Here is a 20242-nt window from a genome sequence, read left to right as displayed (position 1 = left end):
AGACCGAAAACTTGGACGTATTAAATGGAAAGTTTCATTAAACGCATCTCTGAAGATAACTTGTATCATATTCAGAATTATCTAACGAATTGCTCTGCTTGTGGACTTTAAAAACTTTCTTTCCAAGAGAAAAACATAAGAGGTGACGAATACAATCATCCGATCGAAACTATTCAAATTACTTAGACGATATTATTATAAAATCTCATGCAACACCACAACATCGGAACCACTCAAAACTAACTGACGAGCGAAACTTGTAAACAATCTCACTTCACGTCACCAGGAAAACAATAACATTACGTGCAAGCGTGGGTGGCATAAACAAACACCTTTGAGGAGCCAGTCAGCTAGGAACGCTTTCCACGCGCGTCCAACGGCTTCGAACTCCTTGATGAGGTCGATAGAGTAGACGGACTCTTCGTCTTCGCCGGCGGCGAGAGCGGGGTTGTCCGAGAAGTAATGTAGACGCAGCATGCACGGGGCGGCGCATCGCCCGCCGCTGTCGGTGCGGCTAGCCGCGCCACCTACGGCTCACTGCTAATTATAAGCGCCGTGGCCGGCTCAACCCGAAGTCGCTCCGAACTTGACACCGCCCGTAACGCCAGCGCCGTCGTTTGGCCGTCTGCCGCGGACAGCCCACGCCCACAACACCGCGATTGGGGAAGTGCGGTCAGAATGCGCCTTATTCAAAAGCTTCAGTTAATCAAAACAATCAAGAACTGAGTGGAGATCTACTCAATTTTTATCATTCATTGGATCTTTTTCAAGTGCAATAATTATTGGCTCTTTATTTGGACCAAATCGGGAGTCTTCTCTGTGCACCAGTTAGACCACACAAGGAAAAGCTTCACGCCAAATTTCAAATCAATAGGTTTCGGTTCAGGCGGTGCGGTTGATAAGCCAGTCAGTCAGTGTCCTCTATTATATATTAAGATAGATATTTCTTTCAAAAATCATAAAAATCTGGATTGTGTCTACCAACCCTTTCCAAAGTGCTCCTTTGGCATTTTACGTGATATTAACGGGACTTTTATATTTTAGTACTTCAGCTGTACGCTGATGGATAAAAATAACTGAAGTCATGCATCTGTGCCTTTCATATATTTAGATTATCAGCGATTGTCCAACGTTCTCAAATGGGAATTTTGGGAAATTTTATCGTTCAATTGTCATTCTTACTTCTCTTCTTTTTTCTTCCTTATTTCCCCTATGAAGTGTTCTCATTCTTATCTATGTTGCATCACAAATCGTTTATTCTCATTGTTATTTTATCCTGGTTATAGTAGTCTATTATTGATTTATAACTTAAAAAAAATTATGAACTTACAATGTTGTGTCTTAAGACAACATGTTAGCTACACTCATGATGTGAAATGGTTTCGCAAAGTTTGTTCGGTCGGCTGACTAACTGAAGTCGACCCTTCTTGGTACCGTCTCCCCTAGTCCTATTCTAATATTAGCCAACTATAAGCGTTCTTGTCAGTTATTATGCGGAAAAGCGGTGCGTCCGTTGATCTCTTTCACCTAATCGTTAATAAAATTAACCAATATGTCAAAACTGTTCGCGCCAAATTGTTCGCAACTGATGTAATAAAAAGTATGATTTGTTTTCATTGTCTTGTTTGTTAACTCTGAGAGACACGTGTAGTTGTAAGATTTTTAGACAAATAATATGTTTATTGTGAGTAAAATTGATCTTCAAAGTAATTTTGGAGGTTCGTTTTATATGTGCATCGCGCTCCGCCATTGAAACTTACTGCTGTATTCTGGTTAGTAAATACCCGATTAAAATAAATGTATTCATTTTTGCTGCTACAATGTAGACCATATAAATAAACAAAATGCTGCTAAACAATATCAAACATACATATAATCACGTCTAAATCCCTTGCGGGGTAGCCAGAACCAACAGTCTTGAAAAGACTGAAAGGCCACGTTCAGCTTGCTGTATGGCTTTATAATGGAATTGATATTCAAATAGTGACAGGTTGTCAATGTGAAATAGTTTTAAATATAAACAAAAGCGGCGACCAGTTTGAAAACGAAGCAGATATTGCAGTTAGTCCCAAAGTTTCAATGGCGGAGCGCGATGCACACAAAAAACAAGCGAGCAAAATTGCTTTGAAGTGACTGCAAATGGGAGCGGAATGAACTAGATGTTCGCTTTGAAATGTTACCATATGAATTTCCTAAATTGCACCACTAGATATGTCATGAATGGGCATTTTACCCGGGCACTAGAAAAAGGATTTATTTAAACTTGAATGTACCAGATACAAAATTATAGTAGAATTGGCGGACTTAATGCTAGAATTGCATTATTATTAATCAGTCAACGATAAGGGTCTTTATAGGATTTAGTTACCAACTCGTCAAACGTTTTTATAATGGTTCGCATTGGGTGTTATAATTAATAAATACAACCTAGTTAAACTTGAGTTCTTGTCAGTACAGAATTAATTAGAAGTGTCAATACTTTGTCTATTAATTATAAAGTATTAGACCTCTTTCTGAAGTTACATCTGGTGTGATGCATACTCATTAACCCTCATTTTCCAAACGTCTACATTTGCCGCCAATTTTAGTTCTGATTTGACAAACAAAAGATCAATGTTTGAAAAACATTACCTAAACTTAAAAAGAAAACAATTTGTGTAATCACGAAAATTCGCCCCGACCGTTATATAGGTACCTACTCGATATCATTATACAAAATTAAAAGAGTATAAATAAAGATGTTAACTTTCCGAAAAGGGATTTTAAAGGGTGCACAACCCGAACGAAATTAGGTCAGAGGCTTACAAAGTCGACCGGCTAGAGTTATTAATACCGACCAAAAGAGGAGTTAGCTAAGTGGCACTTAGAAAAATGGGAAATTCAAGGTTCAGTCATGTTCATTTGTTTATTTCTACGAACTAACTGTTTAAAAAAAAGCAAACCAATGCCTGTGTTGTCTGTATGAGACCAGAATTTTCCTTATTCAAATTCAAAATTTGAATAATTATTGTGGGACATTTCAAACATCACTTAATAATTGTCATAATATTTCGGTTTCACAATATTGGTTGATGTAAAAGCGTCAATGATGTAAAGCGTCAGTGCAGAAGAAGCGGTAACAAACTGCACTAAAGCATTTTCTTCGATAACGTCAAGTTCACAATTATCCAAACTAAGAATGAGAAAGTTTAAATATTACCTATTAACATACGAGAATGCTTTTATATAAAATAAAAATAATAATGATAAAAAAGCATGATGTAAAAGGCGACTAAGGCATTGGTAAAATCTTATTACTTATACTTATTAATTGTCAGATAAATTAATAACTATGATGAAACACGATTGGAAATAAATTGTCAAAATTTTGACGGTTCACCAAACCAACTACGGAATTTTGTTCCATAAATTGATACCGCTATTGTCCTTTAATCGGTTCTAACGACATCTATATATAAAAAAGCCGGTGAGTTCCTTTCCTACTCTGCTATAAATAACTAGGCAATGTAGTTAAATTGAAGACTTACATTACGTAAATTTTCAATTTAACTACACATGAACACAGTCAAATACACTTTATCCCTCGGCGATAAGGTATATTTTCGTGGAACGTCATAATATAAATGCTTTATTAGATACACATACTTCGTTGAAAAGTTAAAAGAGATTGTAAGCAAATTGATATGCATTACAATATGCTCAGAACAGTTTTAATATTACCTAAGCATGTATAAAACTAGTGCATTTATAATTATTTTCCTTGCCCTCAAGGAAAGATATTACTTGTTTCCGTAATGTAATATGTTTGTCTTGTATAATATGCTCCCTAAAAAAATATTCGTCAATTTGCACAGTGGTGTCTGATTCCCAACATATTTTAGAATACCAATACTCTATAACTTTTCTGTGGGTGTTGTTAAAGGCGACTAAGGGAATACATTAACTAGTGTGACGAAAACAAAAATAAAGAAAATTCGGTCAAAAAATTGGTCAAAATCAAAACGTTGACCACCACTAGTGTAAACTCATCACCTCTTTGTACTCTCCTCAGGTCGTCCTATAACTATGATCATGGATTGGGTAAGTCCAATTTTTACATGAAGTGACTCCCGTATGACCGCCTCGCCCTTTGCAAGGTAACCTAACTGAATTTGGATGATGATATAGTTGCCAGATTATGCACGGTTCCTCACGAATTACGACAACGTAAGAGCATCAGTTAGCATTTAAACTACTAGGTTCATTTACCTGTAACGGAACACCGTCCCAAAAAAGATAACACAGAAAAATTGTAAAGAACAAGTATTTTTCTCGTGCGTACATAATTTTACAGACAAAAGAAAAAAAATTACTTATAACGAGACGACCCAACGCGTAGTTAGTTTTAAATTAGGAATTACTGTCCACGGCTCGAGTATACTTCAAAATTCCCAGAGCTGGCTGATAACAAAACACAAATAAAAAAAAAGAAAACTACTATCTTACCACGCATTTTGATTTGAATTACGACTAATTCCTTAAAACCGCGAAGATAAATGTTTCAATCTTACTATTAATATGTTAAACCACACAATTACCGATATTATTAACGTATTACAACGATACACATGGGCATAGAAACCGCGACTATTATCACAGTAAAAAAAAAATAAACTCAACGAACCGATAAAAATACGTTTATCGTGGTACTCGTAAAGTCAATGTGACATTTTATTGCTATGCGATAAAAAAAATCGGCTAACTATCGTGTTTATGTGCACATTCCCGATTTAGAAAAAGAGTAAGCTGCACTTTTGTGTAACTTCTAAAAGACGCTCGCATTTCCGCCCGTGTCTATATAGAAATCTAATCGGGAAATACTCTCTTACTGCGATTCTAGACCAAACAAGAAACCTACATGTCAAATTTCAGTCTAGACCCAACGGTTTGGATTGTACGTTGTCCGTCAGTCAGGCATAAATATTGTGAACATCTATATTATAGATACGACTAGAGAACGCCCTAAGAAGTTTCACGACGTATCTATTCCAGCCCAAAAAGTGTGTACAAACAATCAGTTTCACAATTTATCATTGATTAAGAATTATACTTTCTTCGGTCAATTACTACGAGCGTTATCGCTTATAACGAAGGTCACTTGTCTGGCTCGAGTAATTTAGTTAAGTATATATATTGATCAAGAGATCAGCCCCCGCAGCGTGGCACGCGCGACGCCGTTTTTATCGCGCGAAAAGCTAACACTGTCGCGTTTCACATTATAATAAAAAGCCGCACAGCGATAATTTTTCGCGCCATGAAAACGATGTCGCGCGTGGCACGCTACACGGGCAGCCTCCCAGTTTTAGCTTCGAAACAGCTTCTCTTATAAATAAGCTACTTATTTTAATACATACATACATATCATCACGTCTATATCCCTTGCGGGGTAGACAGAGCCAACAGTCCTGAGGGGACTGATAGGCCACGTTCAGCTATTTGGCTTTAAGATAGAATTGAGATTCGAATAGTGACAAGTTGCTAGCCTCAATCTCAAGTTTGTAAGCCTTAACTTATTTTAATGCTGCTTTCAATAAAGCTTAATGCTTGTATGTTTGGAATGGTAGTACGGGTTCAAATGTCTTAGCGCTAAAGCCCTTTTGTGGTGACGGCGGGTTTCTTATCAGTAACTGACAGAGTTATCAATCAACACCATGCGGCCGACCTTCGCTCAATCGTTTGCTTTTATTATTGGAATATTTTTTGCTAAAAGCCTCCTTATATTATGAATGCGACAGTATTTAAGGATGTGTGTGTTTGTTACTCTTTCACGCAAAATTAACTGGTTGGATTTTGATGAAATTTAGTAGACGGGTAGATAATAACCTGCAATAACATAAACCCTTTTTTAAATACCCGTGGGAGTGTAAGGTATATACCTAGTCTAGTCTAGCCCTTTCATTTGAGTCATTTTCGTCCAACCCTCTAAATCGATAACGGTACTTACTATAAATATCGCAATCTAAATTTTCATGTACAGTGTGATACGTCCAAAAAGTTAGATTAACAAAATTGAATTAATTCGAAAGATTATTTATTAATTCGCATTTGTGACTGAAAATGAGAAACCCTTTTTAAATGGTAGAAAGTAACAAAATGTCACTTACCCAAATCGGAGAGGTTCACTTTTTCTAAGAAAGGATCTGCAACCGGTAGCTGAAAAATAAATTTATAAATTAAGTATATAAAAATCTTTGTTATAATCGTAGCAAATGGAAAGATGTTTAGCCTCCATGTTCATGACATGAACATCGTCAGGCAATGATTTTATTCTCTTGTCACACATGTCGGTTAAACTCAACTAACCAAGTTTCCTCACGATGTTTTTCCTCACCGTAAAATGGTTACAAAGACAACCCTGGGTATGCCATAAAAATAACCATAGCCCTGGGTATGCCTTTAATGGATTCCATGGATCCTGGATTGGGTATGTCAGGTGTTTACACGAAGCGACTCCCATCTGACCACAGCATCAACCTTTTTTGCAGGTAAACCTAACCCGTATTAGATCGGTTATGGTTAAACACATCCAGTTTTCCCTGAGTGAACAGGTTCCTCACGATGTTTTCCCTCGCCGTAAGAGCATCGGTTAGTATTTAAACAAATATACGTAACTTCGAAAATAGTCATCGGAAAGCGGCCGCGGTGGGATTCGAACCGATGCCTTTCTGTGCATCACGCATTTTAACCAGGCACCAGGCAAATTGGCTATCATTTTGTTCATTTTGTCATCGGTTAATATTTTGTTTGCACTGTAACCGTTCTACCAATGACACTCACTCTATACAAATTATGCCACTTACAATTTTGATTAAAAAGAAACTTGGTGGTACCTAATGAGTTATAATCATTACTAAGGTAATAAAAAAATATTCCGTTAATTACTAAGTTTTCGGGGAGTTATCGTGCAATCCAAACATACACAGACATCCGGGGAGATAAACATTATTTTTTTTACTTTATTATAAGAAATGAGAGAATCGACTTTGAACCGTGTACTGTTGTAACCTAATTAATAGAGAATTTAAACAAATCCGACACACATGATCATGGCTCCTGGATTGGGTGAATTAGGTTTTCCCACGACTCCCATCTGACCTCCGCAACCTTCGCAGGTAAACCTTAACCGTATTCGATCAAACGGTTGCACACCCAGTTGCCTGAATGTGCAGGTTTCCTCACGATGTTTTCCCTCACATTAAGAGCATCGGTTAGTATTCAAACAAAAATAATCATTGGCACATGATCTTTTGATTGATTCGAACCGGTGCCTTAATGCCCAACGCGCGTTTTAAAAAGTAAGTAAAAGTAAAAAAAAAAATATTCAAAGAACACCATAACAAAAAGACAAATAAGAAAACAAAAATATGTACAAAAATAAAGAAACCATACATAAAATCACGTATATATAATTTAACCGGACGCCTTCCCTGTTCTACGACCGACGCCCTGAATCTTGGTCTTTAGTGAAACGCTACTCACCCCCCTCGAGTCCCTGAAGAGCATAGCGGCATGGTGGGGATCCAGAAAGGCGTCCCGACGCCCGGTGCCTGATGGTGGGCACGTGACCCAGTGAAGACCGACCTTACCGGTTCGACTACCGACGCCATGAATCTTGGTCTTTAGTGAAACGCGACTCACCCCCCTCGAGTCCCTGAAGAGCATAGCGGCATGGTGGGGATCCAGAAAGGCGTCCCGACGCCGGGTGCCTGATGGTGGGCACGTGACCCAGTGAAGACCGACCTTACCGGTTCCACCACCAACGCCCTGAATCTTTGTCTTTAGTGAAACGCGACTCACCCCCCTCGAGTCCCTGAAGAGCATAGCGGCATGGTGGGGATCCAGAAAGGCGTCCGAGGCCCGGTGCCTGATGGTGGGCACGTGACCCAGTGAAGACCGACCTACCCGGTTCGACTACCGACGCCCTGAATCTTGGTCTTTAGTGAAACGCGACTCACCCCCCTCGAGTCCCTGAAGAGCATAGCGGCATGGTGGGGATCCAGAAAGGCGTCCGAGGCCCGGTGCCTGATGGTGGGCACGTGGCCCAGTGAAGACCTACGCTTCTCCGCGTCTTGCGATGCAGTCCGTCGTAGGTTCGCTCCTGTGAATAAAAGAAAATAATTATGAATAAAGATATACATGTATATATATATATTTATATATATATTTATATATATATTTAATGTAAATATGACAACGATTTATAATGTACCTTCGTCCGGAACAGCTAGTTTACATTATATATGTTTACATTATATATGTAAACTAGCTGTCCCGGCAAACGTTGTTTTGCCATATATAAATATTTTTTAAGTAATTTCTAATTAAAAAAAAATGTTTGGCGTGGACAACCCTTATCACTAAGGGGTATGAAAAATAGATGTTGGCCGATTCTCAGACCTACTCAAATTGGTTTAAACCGTTTTGGAACAAACATTGTTTTATATATATGTAAGTTTGACGTCCGGTGAAAATGTTGCAGTGTAATTTGTTCCATCGTTTTCATTTGACAACGACTATACATTCGTCCACGGTTTAGATTGAAGACTTACATATATTTGTTAATTGACGACCGGTGAATATGCTGCAGTGTAGTTGGTTCCGCTTCTTCTACACTTAAGCTTTGCAAGCGGAAGTAGATATAATGAATACTTAAGTTATCTTAATTAAATCATACAGCTGAACGTGAACGTGGCTTTTCAGTTTTATCAAGACAGTTCGCTCTGTCTACGCCGCACGAGATACAGACGTGATTTTATGTATGATGTGTATTATAAATATAACTCAAACAACAAACCATCTTGTTAACGTCAGAAATTCCTTTGGGATTCAGGGATCATGGAGGAAAAATAAGCTATTATTACAGAAATAACGACATCTCTTGAGATCTCCAGTCGCTAGGAGAAATGTAGACAATAAATTTTAAATCACTTTAAAGTTGCATTTTCCTCTTCCTCCTGGCTTAAATTCCGGTTGCATTCTCACATCCCTGGAGAAGAGCGCGGGGTATGCCTTTGACCATGGATCTTAGATTGGGTAAGTCAGGTTTTTACACGAAGCTACTCCTGTCTGACTACCGCAACCTTCGCAGGTAAATCTAACCCGTATTGGATCTATGGTTACACATACACACCCTGAATGTGCAGGTTTCGTCAAGTTTTCTCTCGCCATAGAGCATCGGTTAGTATTCAAACTATGACTATTTTCAAAGAAAGCAATGAAATTTGTATTTAACAGATTTCTTTGCTAACCAACATTTTACTTCGCAGTCGACAAAAATATTACTCGAATCAATTTCCATACGAAATCCCAATAAAGTACCTATACGAAATCATCGAAATGAATGTGCGCTAGAAATGGTGGTTTATCAAATAACGCTCGAGTGAATTGGATTAAGTCTAGTGGAAAATGGACTTATTCTCATATCAATAGAAGGCATCCGCGTCACGTCTTTTACTCTTGAAATGATTCTGAGTTTATCCGGACCAGACAGACCATTTTAATAACATTATGATACGGATCCGAGTAGGTACAGATATTAAGTGCCAAGATTGACAAAAACATTTAATGCAACATTATTTTAATTTTCATTTCAATTTTAATTTTCATTTAATTTAAATTTTCTGTATTTTTGCATGCCATGACTGGTTAAATGCGCGAAATGTATAGGTATGCTTTGTAACACCTATAATTGTACCGCATTACATACATACATACATAAAATCACGCCTCTTTCCCGGAGGGGTAGGCACAGACTACCTCTTTCCACTTGCCACGATCTCTGCATACTGTACCGCATTTATAGCAAATAAAGTACTTGTATTTGTATTCGCGTAGAACCTAAAACAATCTAAGAGTCTCGTATATCCCCAAAATACATGAGTTTTAAAACAGACAGCAAATCAAATTTAGCCAGCTTTACACTTGTAATGTTACCAGGACAAAATATTTTAATTTTTGCATGTTTGTAACGAATAAACTGAAAAACTACTAACTACTAACGAAATTTGGCACAGTTATTTCGGGAGTGACATATGCGATTCATGTGTAAAAACTAGATAGGTAGATAGATAAAAAACTCTTTATTGCACCATAAGAGTAAAACATACAAAACAGCACAAAACAGACAGAGTTGGTACAAAAGCGGACTTATCCCAAACGCAATCTCTTCTGACGAAAACTTCTAAAGAACTAGTTAGTTGACAAGTATAGCTAGCTCAACCATTCAATTTATTTGTGTTAAAAATTAATTGTAACAAAGAACAGGTAATAAGCAAAGGATGTAAATACATACATACATACATATAATGACGTCTATATCCCTTGCGGGGTAGACAGAGCCAACAGTCCTGAGCGGACTGATAGGCCACGTTCAGCTATTTGGCTTTAAGATAGAATTGAGATTCGAATAGTGACAAGTGGCTAGCCTATCGCCTAAAAAAGAATCTCAAGTTTGTAAGCCTATCCCTTAGTCGCCTTTAACGACATCCATGGGAAAGAGATGGAGTGGTCCTATTCTTTTTTGTATTGGTGCCGGGAACCACACGGCACTGTAAATACAAATCCGGATATCCGTCACATCTCCAGTATTGAAACAGCTCCGTTGGCGATAAGCGTCAGACTTGTTCATGACTCAAATCTAATTCCGAGCGTCAGTCTAATTGATAAACCATGTCGAAAGAAAATCTCTCGATTCGGTGAATCATTGTTGAAAATATATTATAATAAACAGTGAAGTAAAAGCCAATGGTGTTGTTATAAGCGACTAGCTGTGCCCGCAACTTCGTCCGCGTGGAATAGTTATTTTGGGCGTCATTGAAGCCCTCAAGGATGATCCATTTCCCCCGTTTATTACACATATTCCATTATTTCTTTGCTCCATATAGTTGCAGCGTGATGTTATATAACCTAAAGCCTTCCTCGATAAATGGTCTATTCAACGCAAAAAGAAATTTGCAATTCGAACCAGTAGTTCCTGAGATAAGCGCGTTCAAACAAAGAAACTCTTCAGCTTTATAATATTAGTATAGAAGTAGAAGAAAGAAAGAAGGATATCTATTTCTTCTGTATATCTGCGGAGAAAAGTTACCGTATATTGAGAAGAAAAAGTCACAGAGTTCTCCCCACGTAGTTGGCGTGATAAGGAAACGTCGCAAAACGTCATCAGACGGGAGTCGCTTTGTGTAAAATCCTGACTTACCCAATCCGGGATAATGGTCAAATACGCACCACGGGCTCATCACCAGAGTGAATGTAACCGAGACTGGAACTTGACTTGACCAAGTTTATTCCTACTTGAAAGAGAGACCACCATATCACCACCACCAGTACTTCGGGGCCTGGTCTCCGCTAAAACTTGTTAGAAGCCATCAGTATGTATAACTGTTGAGACTTCCTAGCTGCCGTCCTGGGCTTCCTAACTTCCTAGTGCCGTGTGGTTTCCGGCACCAATATAATAAAGAATAGGATCACTCCAACTCTTTCCCATGAATGTCGCAAAAGGCGCCTAAAGGAATAGGCTTATAAACTTGGGATTCTTCTTATTGGCTAACAACCTGTTACCCATTTGAATCTCAATTCTAACATTAAACCTAACAGCTGAACGTGGCCTGTCAGTATTTCAAGACTGCTGGCACTGTCTACCCCGCAAGGGATATACGTGATAGACGTGATCATATGGATGAATGGATGGCCTTCATAGCTCCAGTACTAAGTACAATTTCTTTCTAACAATAGTTTCAAAGTTGGACTCTTGTTTTGTGCCTAAACGATTGCTCACTCTCGCGTGAAACATTCAACAAGTTGCGTTGCAGAACAAAACTAGTGCATGCAATAAAAAAGTTTGCAAACATATTGTTTGGTGCTCACAAAGAACGGTCGGGCTTGATATTGCATTTACCTCAGTGCAGAACTCTTATATTACTTTTGGGGTTCTGTGACTAAAAGGAAAAAGATTTATTTGGACGTCTGTCAAATCAAGTCCATTTTTATGAGGAGAGCCAAATGTACCATCTTTGCGAGATCTGTATCTGATATGTTTCTTCAAATTTATGCGATCCTTGGCCGTGCACCTTATCAGCTGACCAATTTTCCCAAGGTCAAATCGAAATTTATATCAAATACTTCTATAGTGACAACGATTTCTTGAAACTGTGATAAAAATGAAACTTGAAAGATAAATAGAGAGGTAGGCTTATAAGACTTTTAGACGATGGAGCAGCAACCTGACACTATTTGAATCTTAATTCCTACATTAAGCCAAACAGCTGAACGTGACCGTGACTGTTGTCTCTGTCTGCCCCGCAAGGAATAAAGACGTGATTATTTATATGTTAGATAACTCGATCAAATTGAATGAAGGAAACCTCAATGCGAGAAACCAACTCGAACTTGCCAGTTTATTTTCAATATGTCTGGCAGAATGGTCTTCTATCTCTCTCTTGACGTGGATTATCTATTGCCTGAGATTAGATACACGATTCAATGAGCACAATAAATTGAGATAGCATTAGGTGTAAGTGGGTTATAAATCGATGGAGATAAAAATGCGATATTATTCGACCTACTATTGATATTTTTGCAGTAAATCATCCACCTGGCCTTGTGTCCTCGCTTCTCTGGGGGTTCTTCATTTAAGTATGACTGTGACTAAATGTGATATTCGCAATACACTTGCATATTTCCCGACACGCTGTAATAATGCTCAATAATGCCATTGAACAAGAAATTTAGTGTCACGAGTACGCCATTATGGCTATTATCAAAACGCATAAGGTCCGTATATCATAAAACAATGTCTCGTCAGTTTTGTGAGCATTGCGTTTTATCGACTGCTATTGGATTTACGAGATTGTTTTATTTTACAGATTCAATAAATTTGACGATTGCTAGTGTTTCAAATTATTTAGCTAAAGATTGCATAATGAATGAGAATAGCGTAATGAAAATAAATAGCTTTTTAACTTTTGTGATACTTGATTTGCAAATAGTTTTAAGTACCTTGTTGGTGTCAATAGAGATCGTAGTACTGTTGATATTGCAGTGACAAACATTCAAATAGCACTGTTTATATTCTTTCAATAATTTAAAATAGCAAAATGATATAAAGATACTCCATAAAACATAGACCGTACGCTTGAGTGCATAAATTCTTACGTTTACACATCAAGACTACGAACGCTCTTTCGATGTGATAATAAAGTGTTAGCATTAGCATAGTACGAATATGAGTACAAGGTCTTAAATATTATGTATAACAGATCTTCTTATTTACCCTTTCGGGTGTTGCAAACATTTTTATGTATTAGTAGATATACAAACTTATACATAGAGGTACCTACTTAGTATCATCATTATAATTTTAAATCTAATTAGAATTGTTAAAACCTAGTATTGCACAATTTATATTTATCTGTTAATAGGTGCTTATTTATTATTATTTATTATTTAGTTAGCCCATCGCGTATAAGGTGAATCCCAAATTTATTAGCCTTCCCGACTATCGCCCGCGTAAAACGTAAAATAACTCCGGTTCCCGCGGGAATTTCGGGAAATCCTCTCTTACTCTTACTCACGTCGCGTGTCGTCATCCAGGGTCCACGTGTGACCACGTCCTTTGAGTGGGTAAACGAGGTTTTTTACGAAGCGATTCTGGTCTGACCTTTGAGGACTTGCAAAGAAACCTAACCTATATTGGTTTCTGTCATCGAACCGACTATGCAGAACTAGATTTGACCGGCTCGTCACTTGCGTAACAATTTCTGAAATCCCTTAAAAAGGATACCTAAGAAATTTTTACATTAGCAATGTTCCGGTCAAAGATTAATTACAACTTCGTTGTTTGCCAAGTATTGATATTCAATGATTGAACGAATAAATAATTTAATGATTGAAACGACAGCTCTGCATTTTCTAGAAGCCAACTGGGTGGGTTCTAATATAGAACATAAAACTCTGTTGTTACTCTATACTGACTTCATTGTTAACCCAAAAAGAACTGAACCGATTTAAATAAAATTTCATATTATGTAACTTGTAATTTTCTTCAGAGGCTACAATATTACATATAATGAAAACCGCATCAAAATATCATGACAAGCTTCCGTCAGAAAATCACAAACTTACATACCAATAAATAAGGTACCTCCATTTTTAAAATCAGTAAGTATAACAATTGAACCAGGTACCTATTGTGATGTTGTGATTGGTTAATAAAGTACCAAGGAGTGGGGAGTGTCGGCCATTACCGATATACGACGGTGCGGGCAGTCGCTTGTCACCTTTGGTGTGTATAATAATACTTATGGTGTTGTATTATTCTATATCCTTACCAACAAGTAAAACAGTGGGACACCACAAGTGGCGACGAGGATAAATGTGAGTACCACACATAAATATTGAAATAAAAAGTACTTAATAAAATAAATGTGAGTCAATACTATAAAAAGGAAAGAAATTACCAACAATCTTTGTATTACTGTGATACACACTATTTGAATTCAAAACATTAACCATGGAAAAGTATTACGATGCATCAGCTCGGAAAGTTGAGGCAAAATAAACATATGACGTGATGATACCTAGCATAGTGAATTTTTCTCAAGTACCTGCAAATCCAGTTTGATAATAAAGAATGTTTATATTTTGTATGGAATATTTTAACTGTACCTACATTATTATATAATTGATATAGCAAATAACATTCTTCGTTTTGGTTGATAGTTTTCTCGGTGTGTACCACAGTGACTTTATTTTCCTACCCACCAACGAATGAATAAGCAGCGGCATGGCGGGCCAGCCTCAGCTGATTCCATCTGGGGCCGATGAACGTTTCTTTTAGATCTGGCATCACAATGACAATGGCGCCTTTCGTTTGCTTATTGATATCAAATAAAATGACAGTGACATGCCTTATTATTAAAGTCAATTAAAGTGACTATTATAAGTTATTATACTTCTTCCGGCACAGGTAAAAAAAAAAAAAAAAAAAAAAAAAAAAAAAAATAAAAAAAAAACTTGGCAGTTGCCCTATACATATACATACAAATACACATTTTTGTATGCGTATGTGATTGCGACTGATAACCACTCAGTAGCAGGGGCGTGATAATTACTGGTGTGCACAATTGGATAATTATCAGCCGGTGCTAATAACAAACGTTGAAAACTTCTTTCTCAGTGGAAAAAAAAAAAAATCATAAATTGGAAGTTAGGGTAGATATTATTTAGTTTTCCTGCGATTTATACATTACAATACAACCGTATCTGATATTAGTTTTCCATTTGGATTGCAGAGCACCCCAAAATGTCTCAGCTAGTTCCTTTAGAAGCATTTGATTGTGACGGGGATTCCAATTCTGTCGGTATACGGTGGGAGAAATGGAAAAGAGGATTAGAAATATACCTACAAGCAACAAATACAGAGAATCCTTCCAAGCAACGAGCTATTTTGTTACACGTAGGTGGTTTACCTCTACAGGAAATATTTTACAACATTCCTGGAGCACTCGTTTCAGAAACTGCAGAGAATAATGTTTATACAATCGCAATTGAAAAATTAGATAATTTTTTTTATAAAAAGCAAAATAGATATTTTGAAAGACACTTATTCAGATCTATAAAACAAGAACAAAATGAAAGCTTCGATAAATTCCTTGTAAGATTACGACAACAAAGTGCTAAGTGCAAGTTTTCTTCAGAAGAAGATCAGATAATAGATCAAATTATTGAAAAATGTGCGTCCCCCGATCTGAGAAAGAAGTTATTAACGTTAGGTGACTCAGTCCAACTAGGACAAATAATTTCAGAAGCAAATGCTTTTGAAAGCGTTGAAAGACAGCTAAACGAATTTAAAATACCTACAAGTATTAACAAAATTGATACAAATGGGCCCAAATTATTACCGCTTGCGTGCACCAGGTGTGGTAATTCAAATCATAAAGCCGATAGCCCAGAATGTCCAGCTAAGGACAAACCCTGCAAAAAATGCGGATATATTGGGCATTTCCAAGGACAATGCAGAACAAGGGCAAGTAAACGGAAAAGTAAACAAAATAATTACAAGCCCTACAAGAGAGCAAAAATCCACGAAAAACCAAAATCAGAACGGAAATCTGACAGAAAAGACGATAACCCTTCTGAAGTCGACTACATATTCCACGTAGACGATGACTCAGTAGTATCATGCCAGGTTGGTGGAGTAAATGTAGAAGTTCTTATAGATTCCGGGAGCAAGCATAATATAATCAACGATGAGACTTGGTCGTATTTAAAGAAAAATAAAGTGGTAGTAATGAATCAAGTTAAATCACCCAAAAAGACCTTCATGGCTTATGGTTCAATGAAACCCCTCACAGTGTTGGGTGCTTTCGACGCGAACATTGCGGTAGGGACAAAGAATAAGGCAACTACATTCTATGTAGTAAAGCATGGAACAAGAAATTTACTAGGAAAAGACACAGCAGTTTCCCTTAATGTTCTTAAAATAGGTCTGGGTATAAACACAATACAGGAGAAAACGTTCCCTAAATTTAAAAATGTGGAATTAGATATAACGATTGATAGCTCAATTAAACCGGTCCTAACCCGCCAGTTCCCATGAAGCGGCGGGAATTGCCCATTGAAGCATGGATTGATGTAGCAGTTGATTTCTTAGGTCCTCTTCCGAGTGGACACTATTTATTTGTTATTATTGACTATTTTAGTAGATACATGGAAATTAAACCAATGAAAACAATAACGTCAAAAGATACTATTAGTGTTTACTATTAGTATAAGTAGTAAAAGATTAGATTTTGTTGATAGTACTACTTTCTTAGGTATAACATTAGATTCAAATTTGAGATGGCATGCTCACATTTTAAAACTTTCTAAAAGGCTTAGTTCTACAGCATACGCTATTCGTCGTATTAGGCATTTGACGGATGTGGCAACTGCTAATCTAGTATATTTTAGTTATTTTCATAGTTTAATGTTATATGGTCTACTGCTTTGGGGATCAGCAGCAGACATACAAACTATTTTCATTTTACAAAAAAGGGCAATTCGATATATCTACGGTCTTAAACAAAGAGATTCCCTTAGAGATTTTTTCAAAAACCTAAATATTTTAACTTTGCCCTCCCAATACATATTCGATAACATCATGCATGTTAGGAAAAACTTAAACTCTTTCAAAAAAGTAGGTGACTGTACTAGTAGATCACTGCGGAACAATTACAAGTTGTCGATCCCAGCACATCGGCTGGCTAAGGTAGGGAAATCATTTCTGATTAATTGTATAAGATTTTATAATAAATTACCAAAAAGTGTTCTTGAAATGAATGATAGAAAATTCAAACAGTATATTAAAGTTGAGCTTTGTAGGAAAGCCTATTACAGCACGGATGATTATATTAATGATAAACATGTGTGGCCCGAGCTGGACATAATGGCCTCTTAAATGCTTGTGTATTTTTGACATGATCTTGACATAATTTGTACAGTATGTACATATTTTATTTTATATTTATTTTATTTGACGAAATATTCTTATTGACATAATCAGTTCTACATTCATACATGTTTTTAATGTAGACAATGTGCATTCGTCCACGATTTAGATTTAAGAGATCTATATTTGTAAATTGACGTCCTATGAAAATGCTGCAGTGTAGTTTGTTCCGCCGCTTCTTCTACACATGCGCTTTGGAAGCGGTAGTAGTTATAATTAGATTTAAGTTATGTGACGTCAATAAGTGATACCTTGTATCCAATTTTGAAAATAAATCTATTCTATTCTATTCTGTTTTAAGGGAAATATTTTCACGTTTAGGCAATCCTTTGAGTATCACATGTGACAACGGCAAGCAATTTGTCTCTGAAGCTTTCAAATCCTTCTGTCTTGAACAAGGTATTAGACTATTTCACACTGTCCCCTATTGGCTCCAACAAAATGGGGAAGTAGAGAGACAAAACAGAAGTATTCTTAAGAGATTAAAAATAAGTCAAATTCAAAAGTCAGACTGGAACAAAGATATATACGATTATCTTAGCATGTACAATAGTACTTCTCATAACACTACCGGTAAAACTCCTTTAGAACTTTTTCTAGGTAGAATCTTTAGAGACAAATTGCCATCGTTGATAAATATAGGGAATGAGATAGATATTTCAGAGACAAGAGATAGAGACAAAGAACGCAAAGAACATGGGAAGATGACTGAAGACAGGAAGAGGAAAGCAAAGGAATCAGATATAGTAACAGGAGAAAAAGTCTATGTCAAAAACTTGTTAAAAGAAAACAAACTAACGCCTGAATTTGATCCAACACCACACACTGTTCTAAGGGCAAATGAAAATGAAGCAGACGTCAGAAACGATACTACTGGGAAAGAATATAGACGCAACATCGTACATTTGAAAAGAACTGAAGGTAAATGGGAAATTTGCAAAAATAATATCGAAGATAATGATCATGACGAAGATTTAAATGATTAAATATTTTTATGTTTAAACTATCATACCAAAATGCAAATGCCTTATATTTAATTTCTAATTTAGTTTTTATAATTAATTATTAATAATCATAAAAAAGGAAATGATGTGATGTTGTGATTGGTTAATAAAGTACCAAGGAGTGGGGAGTGTCGGCCATTACCGATATACGACGGTGCGGGCAGTCGCTTGTCACCTTTGGTGTGTATAATAATACTTATGGTGTTGTATTATTCTATATCCTTACCAACAAGTAAAACAGTGGGACACCACACCTATGATTAATTAATACCCACTCGTAGATAAGACAGGTCATCTATTATTTTATTACACTCTCCAATCCCAGTGCTCGTTGCATTGTTGAATAAAAATGTATTGCAAAACTAAATAGGAAATAAACAAACATTCACTGAAGTTTCCGCTCGCATTGGCATATTTCTAATACAATTTTATTACTGCAAATTTTTCAGTGGGTTTTCGAGGGAATATGGTTCACAAATTGTTGATGTTCTTTGTCAACAATAGTAAGTATTATTTTATTATGCGAACCGCCAAGACATGAAACCCCCCCTCCCTCGTTTATTTTTTTTCCAATAACTTTTTTTGAATATTTATATATACTTTTTTAAATATAGACTATGTGCATTCATCCACGTTTTAGATTGAAGATCTATATTTACAAATGGACGTCTTTTCTAAGTTTAACGCCTATTATAATTTTATTAATTTTAAACAACACATAATTTTATTTTGTTCCAGCTATAATTTCAAATACATTAACCTATAACTTAGGGATTTTCAATGCAAGAAATTCTTAATAAAAAATAAAAAAATTACGCGCAAGTTCGCGGGCAAAATCTTATGAACAAGTTGTAGAGATGGAATAGTTCAACGGCATTAAAAGTGTTGCTTTAAGTCTCTTAACCCCGGTCGCAAAAACGAGGGTGAAGTTAAAGTTCAAAGTATCTATCAGTTAGCGTAAGTATGTCGATGATAACGTCTCTGTGACGTCACAACAGTATCACCTTATAGGTTAATGAGAAATTCACTTAGTTTTATCTTTGCTGGTTGCTTGGTTAGCGCCGTGTTCGATAAATTTTATAAAATGAATTTCATATACCTATACAATATATATCTCTATAATCAATATATCAATCAGTATAAAACATAACTGATTGAATGGTGGCAACAAGAACGTACAGCCGAAACCACTGCACAAGAAAAGCAGAAATTTGATTTTAACTGTTCCTAACCCTGAGATTCCCGTGGGATTTTCGGTGTACTTCTCGTGGAAGCACCGCGGAAAGTATACCACAATTCCCACGGGAACGAGAAATCTACGACGCTAATTAAAAGTAATTTATATTTTAGGCCTCAGTGATGATCAAGAGCAAAAATAAAGTACAAGTAACAAGCCGAAGCTAAAGTTGGATCGTGACAAGAGAAAAAAAGTCTCTGCCAACCCTGCCATCGGGAGAGACGTGCCCATTATGTATGTATATATTATTACGATTCGTAATGTATGTATGAAAGTAAGAAATCAAAATTTTATCATCATCACTCTAAACAATGTAAACACAAATTTTATGGTTAACATTAATGCTGATCATGATGGTAATAAATTTATGGTCATGACCAACATTAATTATGTATACTATATTGTAAATAAGTTAATAGAGAGATTCATATAGTACAGCTTTTACCATGATCCAATCAATATGAATTAGGTTAC

At 36.5% G+C, this 20242-nt stretch overlaps 1 protein-coding gene across 3 annotated transcripts in view; it reads right to left on the bottom strand.

The window, feature by feature from the left end:
- The window catches only part of LOC106130566 (uncharacterized), a 95372-nt gene that overhangs the window by 15523 nt on the left and 59607 nt on the right, over positions 1 to 20242 (bottom strand). For 2 of the 3 annotated variants that reach the window (XM_060953711.1, XM_060953710.1), the window contains exon 9: positions 7851 to 8137. In XM_060953711.1, the coding sequence (XP_060809694.1) occupies positions 7938 to 8137 (200 nt within the window). In that variant the 3' untranslated portion in view covers positions 7851 to 7937. Of the gene's footprint in view, positions 1 to 6143; positions 6193 to 7850; positions 8138 to 20242 lie in introns of those variants that run through there. The other variant, XM_060953714.1, reaches the window with a different exon arrangement.

The sequence above is a fragment of the Amyelois transitella genome, chromosome Z (genome assembly GCF_032362555.1).
Source record: "Amyelois transitella isolate CPQ chromosome Z, ilAmyTran1.1, whole genome shotgun sequence".
NCBI classification, from domain to species: domain Eukaryota; kingdom Metazoa; phylum Arthropoda; class Insecta; order Lepidoptera; family Pyralidae; genus Amyelois; species Amyelois transitella.
Note: the sequence above shows the minus strand (reverse complement) of the source record. Positions and strands in the feature narration are given on the sequence as shown.